At 53.2% G+C, this 11,739-nt stretch overlaps 1 protein-coding gene across 9 annotated transcripts in view; it reads left to right on the top strand.

The window, feature by feature from the left end:
- The first annotated feature begins 2,542 nt into the window (after nt 1-2,542).
- The window catches only part of CLYBL (citramalyl-CoA lyase), a 242,216-nt gene continuing 233,019 nt past the window's right edge, over nt 2,543-11,739 (top strand). For all 9 annotated transcript variants that reach the window (XR_009866184.1, XR_009866183.1, XM_062193982.1 and 6 more), the window contains exon 1: nt 2,543-2,617. Coding sequence is in view for 7 of the 9 variants with exons in the window: in XM_062193982.1 (XP_062049966.1) it covers nt 2,544-2,617 (74 nt within the window). In the remaining 2 variants the exon portion in view is untranslated. The remainder of the gene's footprint in view (nt 2,618-11,739) is intronic.

The raw sequence follows: 11,739 nt of genomic DNA, 5'->3' as shown, positions 1-11,739 counted from the left end.
CAGGTGGCTCAACTGCGAGGCCAAACACGTGCCTCCCAGCCACGCTTAATAAAGATAACCTGTTACATGGAAGCTTCCAGAAGCTGCTGCGCACTTTTATCTTATAGTTACACACCTGCCAGGGATGAGTCACTGGCGCTGGGTGTTGGGGCTGCAGCAATGACAGGACACGCCAGGTCCATGCTCTCTAAAAGCTTACTATCCAGCCCTGCAGATGGGGCTTTTTTTTTAGATTAGAGAGAGAGGGGGGAGAGAGAGAGAGAGAGAGAAATATCTTCCATCTGCTGGTTCATTCCCCAAATGCCTGAAACAGCCAGGCCTAGGCCAGGCTGAAGTCAGGACCCAGGAACTTCATCCCAGCCTCCCACCTGGATGGCAGGAGCCCAAGCGCTTGGGCCATCAATCACTGCCTCTCGAGATGCATTAGCAGGAAGCTGGATCACAGTGGAGTCGCCGGGACTTGAACCTGCACTCTGCTATGGGATGCAGTTGCCCCAAGGGGAGGCTGGACACCCTGCACCACAAAGCCCAATCCAGGTGGCGTTTCCAAACAGGCATCAGCAGCTTTTCTCAAATGGAGCTGCTCGGCACTTGTCCAGCGCTGCCCACTGGACAACACTGCATTCCAAAGCCTGACAGGTAGGCGGGAATCCCAATTCCCCACCCCTGAGAACACTGGGGGAAAGGAAAAATAGGCATAGGAGCACATATGCATATAAACTCAGTGTATCTCAACATGCCTTGTGAGGAATTACAGTCCATTTTACCGATGAGAAAACTGACACCCAGAGAGGCTAAGTGACTTCCCATGGTCACACCTGCTTGGTGCAGAGTAGCCATGCCCATGTCCCTGCTGAAGTGTGTGGGTTCAAGTCCCAGCTCTGCTCCTGATTCCCGCTTCCTGCTAGCACACATTGTGGGAAACAGAAGGTGATGGCTCAGGCAGATGGGTCTTCGCCACCCACCGGGAGACCTGGATTGACTTCTTGTGGAATAAACCATCGCTGTCCCTCTGCTTCTAAATAAAAAAGAAACATATATTAAACTCTGGAACTGGGAGCTGCATCACCCTTTAAAAGATAAGCCAGGGGGTTACAGTGCAGCGGGTTAAGCCACTTGCTTGTGTCCCATACCAGAGCACAGGTTCAAGTCCTGGCCACGCTGCTCTCTCTAACCACCTTCCCTGTTAGTGCACCTGAGAGGCAGCAGATGATGGCCCAAGAACCTGGGTTTCTGATACCCATGTGGGAGACTCAGATTGAGTTCCTGGCCCTTGGTTTTGGCCTAAACAAACAAACAAATAAATAAACCAGGTTGGTAGCAAAAGGGTTGGTTGAAGGAAGGAGACTTGGAGCAAGGCAGTTTTGGAAAAATCCAGGTATAAAGTGGCACTGGCTAGAACCAGCCTCAAATTCAAAATTTAAGGGGCAAGCTCTAAAAATTTCAGTAATTAGGAAAAATAACATTTTAATACAATATGCTAAAAGTCAAGATAACAGAAAATTCCACCATGAGTAAGGTGGCACATTTTTAATTAAAGGCAGGATTGGTGTGGGAGCTGAGCCCCAAGTCTAATGTCTGTGATGTAGATGTTATCAGGCCCCGGCATCTCTTCCTGTGCAGAGTAGCTCAGTACTCAAGGGCCTGACAGAGGGTGAAGCCCCCAGGGCTGACGTCTCAAAGCGGGCCTGCATGGGGTGACCTGCTGTAGGAGACAGCCAGGCCTGGGCTAGGCGGGGTGCGGGAACCCCGAGGGCCGACAGAGGGTGAAGCCCCCAGGGCTGACGTCTCAAAGAGGGCCTGGATGGGGTGACCCGCTGCAGGAGACAGCCAGGCCTAGGGTAGGCGGGGTGCGGGAACCCCGGGGGTGAACAGAGAGGGCACGCCCTGTCCTGCCTCAGCTGGGCTTATCCAGGCCTGGAGACCACGGAGGCTGGGCGGGCCTCGCCCCCCAAGCGCTGGGGCGGAGGCCGCGTGTTCTCTGGCCGCACCCGGACCGGTAAGCGAGGCACACACGTGGTGGGCTCCCAGCGGCTGTCCTGTGGCGTTTTAACCACAAAAATAAGCCCAGGAAGTGTGGCCTGTCCCGGCCCGGACAACGCCAGTTCTCCAAACACGCACAGGGGCACGCTTCATTGAGACCCTCTGCTCTGCCTCACGACGGCGCGAAGGTCTCCCCACGGCCACCCGGGCCGCGGGCGCTCGGTCGGACTCGTGACCCGGGGCCTGGTCTCTCCTGCAAGTCACTACCGGCATGGAGAGCGGCGAGTGCACAGAAGGAGGGCGGGGCCAAGCTGGAGCGTGGGCTGGGAGAGGCGGGGGAGGGGCGGGGCTAGGCGGAGGCGAGGCGGGGCCAAGCTGGAGCGTGGGCTGGGAGAGGCGGAGGTGGAGGCGGGGCGGGGCTAGGCGGAGGCAGTGCGGGGCCAAGCTGGAGCGTGGGCTGGGAGAGGCGGAGGCGGGGCGGGGTTAGGCGGAGGATGGGCGTGGCTAGGCGGAGGGGGCGTGGCTAGGCGGAGGCGGGGCGGGGCGTGTGCGTCAGGAAGATGGCGCTGCGTCTGCTGCGGAGGGCGGCGCGCGGAGCGGCGGGAGCGGCGGGAGCGGCGGCGCTGCGGAGCCTGTGAGTGCAGGTCCCCGGTCCCCGCCCGGCGGGTCGGCCTGAGCCTGAGCCTGCGAGCGTGTGCTCCCCCGGCGCGGCCTCCCGGAACCCTCGCGGGAGCCCCGGGTCGACCTCTGCCAAGGTCGCGCGCTGCCGCGGCGCCGTGAGGTGTTGGTTGGACCCGGAAAATGGGCGCAAACGATGGCTCGAGGTGCACGGACTCTGTCCGCCCCAGAAAGCACGTCTCGCTCCGTGTGCCTGTGACCGCTCGTGGCGTGGGCCCTTGAGCGGCGCCGCACGCCGTCTGGCACAGTTTTGCTGATATCTTGGTTTTTACAGCGTTAGGCATTGAACCAGTAATTTTAAAAAAAGCTCATTTCAAGCCCACACACCCATTGAGTTTTGACTCAGTGGCATGTCTTATGAGGAGAAATGATTGCACAGGTGAGGGGGTTTTGTGCCGTTGCAGCGCTCCCTGGTTCAATAAAGGACACCTGGAGCCCCCCGCCTGGGCTGGCCAGCCAGGACCTGCCCAGTGCTGGGGTCCGGGGCCACCTCGTGCATGCGCGTGCGCGTTCTTGCTTTCCGGGCCTGCCCCTGTCCTGGTGATGAGGACAGAAAACTGGCTGAGAGAGGCGAGGTGACTGGTGCAAAGGCCTGGCACCAGCAGTGGCAGAGCGGACTTCACAGACCACGCCCACCTTTTCCTTTTGAAGATTTATTTGAAAGGCACAGTAACGAGAGATCTTCCATCCACTGGATCACCCCCCAGATGGCAGCTCAGGCCAGAGCCACCAGCCTGAACTCCATCCGGGTCTCCCGTGTGGGTGGCAGGGACCCTGGCGCTGGGGCCAGCATCTGCTACCTCTCCAGGTGCCTGAGCAGGGCGCTGAATTGGAAGCAGAGCAGTGGGCCTGTGGGGCGCTCCTGCCCCCAGTGGTGACTTAACTCACGGCGCTACAAAGCTGCTTCTGGACTTTTTACATCTGTGTGCTCCTTGGCGAGGACTCACCCCTTCCTAGGCAGCCCGCCTTCCAGTTCCTTTGCCACCCCTGGCATGGGGCCCTGGCTCATGGCTGACAAACAGCCAGAGCAGCCGCTGGGGGGATGTACCTAGGCCCCACCAGAAGCTTCCTTTTGAGACCTGTGGAGGGCCAGCCTACTGTTCAGCAGTGGGACCTGTGGCTGCACACTGTTGACACTGGCAAAGCACTTGGAGCTTAGCTCACCAGCCTTGCTGACACCCAGGCCTTGGGCAGCACGCTCTCATCCATGAAGCTTCCGTGCACCCAGCCAGAGGTTAAATCAGCAGAGACCGGGCCGGCGCGTGGCTCACTCGGTTAATCCTCCGCCTGCAGCGCCGGCATCCCATTTGGGTGCTGGGTTCTAGTCCTGGTGGCTCCTCTTCAAGTCCAGCTCTCTGCTGTGGCCCAGCAGGGCAGTGGAGGATGGCCCAAGTGCTTGGGCCCTGCACCCCATGGGAGACCAGGAGAAGCACCTGGCTCCTGCTTTCGGATCAGCGCGGTGGCCATTGGAGGGTGAACCAACGGCAAAGGAAGACCTTTCTCTCTGTCTCTCTCTCACTGTCCACTCTGCCTGTCAAAAAAATAAATAAATAAAAATAAAAAAATAAAAAAAAATTCGTCCCCAATGAGAAACCTGGTTCCCACGGTCCACAGTCACTAACCAGCTTGCACGTTTAACAGTAGCACATAGCTGACTCCCGTGTGTGTGTAACGGTACCAGGCTTGTTCACCCGTGCCTGGGGAACTTCATCAGCTCCCGTGCTGTGCTGGGTGCGGTTCCCTTTCTTCAGTTTCACGGGCTTCGCTCATCTCCAGAGTGGCTTAGGTCAGAACTGTTTCTCCATTGTCCCCTTCTGCGAGGTTGTTAGATTCCCTGGCCACAGCCCGCCTTCTTTCCAGGATCCCCTTCCTTCCCAAGTGACTTTACTCCATCTATTGAGGCTCGCTCTCTGTGTTGTGAAGTTCTGTGCATGTTGACAAACGGGTAGCATCATGTATTTTCCATTGCGGTATGACAGCGCCGTTCAGCATAGTTTTCCTGCCCTGGAAGCCCCCAATGCTTTGCTTTGCCTTTGCGTCTCCCTTCCTCCCATGCCCGCTGCAAGCATCACTCATGTCACGTCCCTATATTTTGCCTTTTCCAGAATGTTGTATAATTGGAATCATATGATATATAGTGTTTTTTTCCCTAAGATTTATTTATTATTTATTTGAAAGAGTTATACACAGAGAGAAGGAGAGGTAGAGGTAGAGGTAGAGGTAGAGGTAGAGAGAGAGAGAGAGAGAGAGAATCGATTTTCCAACCACTGGTTCACATCCCAATTGGTCGCAATGACTGGAGCTGGGCCGATCCAAAGCCAGGAGCCAGGAGCTTCCTCTAGGTCTCCCACGCAGGTGCAGGGGCCCAAGCACGTGGGCCATCTTCTGCTTTCCTAGGCCATAGCAGAGAGCTGGATCGGAAGTGGAGCAGTTAGGACTCAAACCGGTGCCCATATGGGATGCTGGCACTGTAGGTGGCGGCTTTACCCGCTACGCATGGCACCGACCACTATATAGTGTTTTAGACTATGTTCTTTCTCCAAGCAACACACTTTAAAAAAAAGAAAGATTTATTTATTTTATTTGAAAGGCAGAGTTACAGAGAGGCTGAAGCAGAGAGAAAGAGAGGTCTTCTATCCGCTGGTTCACTCTCCAAGATGGCTGCAATGGCCAGAGCTGCACCAATCCGAAGCCAGGAGCCAGGAGCTTCTTACGGGGCTCCCACACAAGTGCAAGGGCTCAAGAATTTGGGCCATCTTCTACTGCTTTCCCAGGCCATACCAGAGAGCTGGATCAGAAGAGGAGCATCTGGGACTGGAACCGGCACCCATATGGGATGCTGGTACTGCAGGTGGCGGCCTTACCTGCTATGCCACAGTGCCGACCTCAGCAAGTTCCCCTTTGTCTTTTCATGGCTTGATAATGCATTATTTATTTATTTATTTTTTTTTTACCACAGTTTGTTTATCCATTGACTTATTGAAGGACATTTCGGTCACTTGCAGTCTGTGTTGATTATGTAATAATCTGTATACATTTGTGTGCAGTTTTTTTTGTTAAGATTTATATTGTTTATTTGAAAGGCAGAGTTACGGGGGTGGGGGAGAGAGAGAAAGAGTGAGAGAGAATGGATACAGAGAGAGAAGGAACAAGAGCTAGTTCCATCCGCTGGTTCCCTCCCCAAATGGCTGCAACGGCTGGAGCTGGGCGGTTCAGGAGCCAGGAGCCAGGAGCCAGGAGCTTCTTCCAGGTCTCCCATGTGGGTGCAGGGGCCCAAGCACTTGGGCCATCCTCTGCTGAATTCCCTGGAGCATTAGCAAGGAGCTGGATCAGAAGTGAAGCAACTGGGACTTGTACAGTGCCTGTATGGAATGCCAGCGTCACAGCTGATGGCTTTACCCACTGTGCCACAGCACTGGCCCCTATGTGCAGGTTTTCATACGGACATGTTTTCACACAATTGGGGGAAATACCTGGGAGTATTAGTGCGGTAATCAACTGGAAGATTATGTTTAGCTTTGTAAGAAATGACTGTGCTGTCCCTCTCCAGTTCTACCACAGTGCCAGCCTTCGTACTGCCAGTTTTGAAACATTGCAGCCATTCTGGTAGGTGTGGAGTGGTACCTTGTTTTAATTTGTTAATTTGTTTTAACTTGGGGTTTCCTTAGGACAATGATGTTAGGTGTCTTCATGTGCTTATTTGCCACTTGTGTATCTTTGGTGAACTCTATCAGGTTTTCTGCCTGTTTCATGACTGAGTTGTGTGCTACTGTGATACACAAAGAAGCAAGTCCTTGATCTCTGCCCCTGCCCTGACACGTAAGCTCCTGAAACCGAGTGCTCGCGGTTTTGTGTGCCAGCTGCCAGCGAGGTGGCTGGTGGTCACCAGGAAGAACAAGGCAGGACTTTCAGCCCCACCTAGAGACCTCCTGCCAGGGGAGAAGAGACAGAGGGTTGAGTTGATCACCAGTGGGGGGTGGGGTAAAGAGCAAATATCACATTGTATTCTTTGTCCTGTGTGTCCACTGAGGTCTCTGGTGTCAGCTGGTGATTAGATAGAGATTTCCTGAAATGCCTGGAACTGAGAGATCTCATCTGCTGAGCAGCTCTGCACGCCTGGCCTGTTTTGCACATTCTGCCTTGGGTTTACCTCCCTCACTCTACTTTTGCCCTCACTTTCTGCTTACACAGAAGTCTGGCTAGTCACGAGAACTTGTGGTCTTCTGGTTTTTCCTGAGCATGTGTGCAGCCTTGGGCATGCACTTCGCCCCACACATGTACATGACCTTGTAGATTCCCAGGAATTGGTCAGAGCTTTAAAAAAAATTTTTTTCCAAAAATTTATTTTGATTTATTTGAAAACGGAGAGATAGAAACAGAGATCTTCCTTCTGCTGGTTCTACTCCCCAAATACCTGCCACAGCTGGAGCTGGGCCAGGCCAAAACTGGGAACTCCGTCTGGGTGTCCCACATGGGCAGCAGGAACCCGAGGACTCGGGCCATTATCTTGGAGCCACCGAGAGGAAGAAGCTGGGTCAGAAGCCGAGGTGGGACTCTGTCCCAGGCACTCTGATGTGGGTGTGGGCATCCAAACAGATGCCTACCCTGCCAAGCAGGGTCTGAACCCCTGCACAGGATGACGACCCCTGCATCCCGGTGACAACTTTTCAGAGCCCCCAGATGTCTAATTCTCCAGCTTTTCCTTCTAAGGTTTTTGATTAGCCTGTTGTTTGTCCCAAATGTTATCTTCCATCGCAGGTACCTGTGTTGTCAAATGGCTGTATCTGATTCTTGGGACCAGTGGCCTCAGGGACAGTGATGTTCGCACTGAGCAGGTTCTGCAGCCGGGGCCTGGAACTCAATCCAGGTGTCCTCCTTGGCCGCAGGGACCCAGCTACTTGAGCCGTCACGGCTGCCTCCAGGGTGCACATTAGCAGGAAGCTGGATCAGAAGTGGGGCTGGGATTCGAACCCAGGCACTCTGATACGGGATGTGGGCATCCCAAGTGGCGTCTTAACTGCTGCACCGAACGTCCGAACCTCACGATGATTTCCTCTTGGATTTCTGGTACCTGTCACCTCATTTCTTGTTTAGTGATGCAGCTCTGATTGGAACAGGCCTCAGGACTGTGTGTTCAGGGTGGCACTGGGGCAGTGCGCTGGGAAAACTCTTACTTTGCAGTGCCGAGTAGAGAAGAACCTGATGAAGACAGAAACTCACACGAGTGGAGAACCCAAGAGCATGGGTCAGCACAAAGGGACAGGAAGCGAGGAGAGCCAGCAGGGCCGTGGGCAGTGTGGCCCGAGGGCACCTTCGTGGGTTACCTGTTGGGGCGCTGGGGGCCTTTTTGTTAGGTTCCCCTTATATCTGGGGCCTCTGGAGGTTCCTGTGACAGCCACTGCTCTCCCTCGGACTCATCTGGGGGCAGTTACGGAAAGAGGGGAGGGCCGGGAGCCAAGGGGAGGTTGGCAGTAGGAGAGGAGGGGACAGAGAAAGGCAGAGAGGGTCAGAGGCAGTGTGAGGGAATGAGGAGAAGCAGGAGTCGGGTGGAAAGGGATGAGAGATCAAGAAAGCACGGTTCTGAGAAGAGCTAAGGCCGAGTAGTGTGCACTGTGTGAAGTGTTTACTTGAGGGACAGAGACACAGAGATGCACAGAGAGCTCCCATCTGCTGGTTCGTTCCCCTTCTCTCCACATCCCCACAACAGATGGGGCTGTGCTAAGAAGTCAGGAGCTGGGAACTCAGTCCAGGTCTCCCAAGTGGGTAGCAGACATCCAACAACTTGAGCCTTTGTCTGCTGCCCCCCAGGGTGCACAGTAGACGGAAGCTAGAGGGGAACTTGAACCCAGGCCCTCCCATGTGGGGTGCAGATGCCTTAACTACCTCAAGTGTCAGATAACTTTAAAAATGGACTGGCATCACTAGGAGTTGACTGCAGTTGTCTAAATGCCTGGTGAGAGGCTGCAAGGGTTTGCTGTGAACAAAAACGATGTCTGTGTTGTGGGGCAGAAGGCTGCTTGTGGTGGTCCAGGCAGGGGGCCCTGTGGCTCCCTCTGCCTGGGACTCCGCAGTTTTCACACAGAATGTCCTGCAGGTGCAGCAGGCTGGCTCCCCCTGCCCTGCCGTAGAGAGCGGGGTTGGGGGAAGGGGAGGCTGAAGAATGCATAAGGGGCTTCTTAGGGATGGGGTATGGGGGCCACAGGGAGAGTGGTGGACAGCAGAAGCAACGAGAAGACTGATGACTCAGATGCTAGACCCGAGTTCACCAATTAGAGCCAGTGGTTGGTGTTGTGGTGCATCCAGTTAAGAGACCCAGACACTGTGCTTCCAAGCCAGCTCCCTGCTGATGCTCTGGGCGGGGGGGGGGGGGGGGGGGGGGAGAGGAAGGCGGCCCCAGTACTTGTCTCCCGCCACCTATGTGGGAGAGCCTGATGGAGTTCAGCCTTGTCCAGACCTGACTGTTGGGGCCATTTGCGGAGTGAACCAGCAGATGGAAGACCTGTCTCTCTCCCTTTCCCTCACTCTCCTTCTCTTGCTGTCACTCTGCCTTTCCAGTCAATAAATCTTTTTTTAAAATGTTATTTGAGGTAACACATTTCATATGTTTCGTGTATATAGATTTAGGAACATAATGATGCTTGCCAGCCTGCCCTCCCTCCTGACCATGATCCCACCCTTCCTCTTCCTCCTTCCTCTCCTATTCCCACTCTTAATTTTTACAATCATCTATTTTCAGTTTACTTTATACTCATAAGATTAACCCTACACTAAGTAAAGAGGTCAACAAATGGTAAGAAAAAAACACTGTTCTTCAACAGAAGAGACAAGGGCTGTAAACAATCATCAAATCTCAAAATGTCAATTTCACTCTTTTACTTTACATTTTTGGTACTCTATTAGTTACCAATAAGGGAAAACATATAGTATTTGTATTTGGGGAACTGGCTTATTTCACTAAGTATAACGGTTTCCAGTTGGATCTATTTTGTTGCAAAAGACAGGATTTCATTAATTTTTATGGCTGAGTAGTATTCCATAGTGTATATTCACAATAATTTCTTTTTTCTTTTCTTTCTTTTTTTTTTTTTTTTTTTTTTGGACAGGCAGAGTGGATTGTGAGAGAGAGACAGAGAGAAAGGTCTCCCTTTTTGCTGTTGGTTCACCCTCCAATGGCCGCCGCAGCCAGCGCATCGCGCTGATCCGAAGCCAGGAGCCAGGTGCTTCTCCTGGTCTCCCATGAGGGTGCAGGGCCCAAGCACCTGAGCCATCCTCCACTGCCTTCCTGGGCCACAGCAGAGAGCTGGCCTGGAAGAGGGGCAACTGGGATAGAATCCGGCGCCCCAACCGGGACCAGAACCCAATGTGCCGGTGCTGCAAGGCGGAGGATTAGCCTGCCAAGCCACGGCGCCGGCCGCACAATAATTTCTTTATCTAGTCATCAGTTGATGGACATCTGGGTCGATTCCACATCTTAGATATTGTCACCTACAATAAACATAGGGGAACAGATCACTCTTTCTTCTTCCAATTTTATTTCCTTTGGATAAATCCCTAGGAGTGGGATTGCTGGGTCATTTGATGTATCTATTTTCAGCTTTCTGAAATATCTCCCTACTGTCTTCCACAATGGCTGTACTAGTTTACATTCTTACCAATAGTGGGTTAGTATACCTTTTCCTTGCCTCCAAACCAGCAATTATTGTTTTTTGATTTCTGTATGAGCACCATTCTAACTGAAGTTAGAGGTGAAACATCATTGTGGTTTTGATTTGCATTTCCCTGATGGCTAGTGATCCTGAGCATTTTTTCATGTGTCTGTTGGCCATTTGAATTCCCTCTTTTGAAAAATGTCTGTTCAAGGCCGGTGCCATGGCTTAACAGGCTAATCCTCCGCCTTGCGGCGCTGGCACACCGGGTTCTAGTCCCGGTTGGGGCGCCGGATTCTGTCCTGGTTGCCCCTCTTCCAGGCCAGCTCTCTGCTATGGCCCAGGAAGGCAGTGGAGGATGGCCCAAGTCCTTGGGCCCTGCACCCTCATGGGAGATCATGAGAAGCACCTGGCTCCTGGCTTCAGATCAGCAAGATGCGCCGGCCGCAGCGGCCATTGGAGGGTGAACCAACGGCAAAAAGGGAGACCTTTCTCTCTGTCTCTCTCTCTCACTATCCACTCTGCCTGTCAAAAAAAAAAAAAAATGTCTGTTCAAGTCCTTTGCCTATTTCTTTTTTAAGACTTTATTTATTTATTTGAGAGGTAGAGTTATAGATAGTGAGAGGGAGAGACAGAGAGAAAGGTCTTCCATCTGCTGGTTCACTCTCTAAATGGTCACAATGGCCAGAGCCACGCCGGTCAGAAGCCAGGAGCTAGGAGCTTCCTCCAGGTCTCCTATGAGGGTGCAGTGGGCTAAGCGACTGGGCCATTCTCTACTGCTTTTCTTTTTTTCTTTTAAAAAATTTTTTTTGACAGGCAGAGTTAGACAGTGAGAGAGAGAGAGAGAGACAGAGAAAAAGGTCTTCCTTCTGTTGGTTCACCCCCCAAATGGCTGCTACAGCCTGCACGCTGTGCCGATCTGAAGCCAGGAGCCAGGTGCTTCTCCTGGTCTCCCATGCGGGTGCAGGGCCCAAGGGCTTGGGACATCCTCCACTGCACTCCTGGGCTGCAGCAGAGAGCTGGACTGGAAGAGGAGCAACTGGAACAGAATCTGGCGCCCCAACCAGGACTAGAACCTAGGGTGCTGGCGCCACAAGTGGAGGATTAGCCAAGTAAGCCGCGGCGCCGGCCTCTCTACTGCTTTTCAAGGCCATAGCAGAGAGCTGGATTGGAAGAGAAGCAGCCAGGACTAGAAGTGGTGCTGATATGGGCTGCTGGCAGGTAGAGGATTAACCTGCTCCACAGTGCCAGCCCTTTACCTGTTGCTTAACTGGATTGTTTGTTTTGTTGTTTTTGAGTTTCTGGAGCTCTATATAGATTCTGGATATTAATCCTTTATTGATTGCATAGTTTGCAAATATTTTCTCCCATTCTGTCAGTTTTTTCTTCACTTTGCTATTTTTCTTCTGCAGTGCAGAAGCTTCTCAGCTTG

Source organism: Lepus europaeus, chromosome 6, assembly GCF_033115175.1.
Source record: "Lepus europaeus isolate LE1 chromosome 6, mLepTim1.pri, whole genome shotgun sequence".
In the NCBI taxonomy this organism is placed as follows: Eukaryota; Metazoa; Chordata; class Mammalia; order Lagomorpha; family Leporidae; genus Lepus; species Lepus europaeus.
Note: the sequence above shows the minus strand (reverse complement) of the source record. Positions and strands in the feature narration are given on the sequence as shown.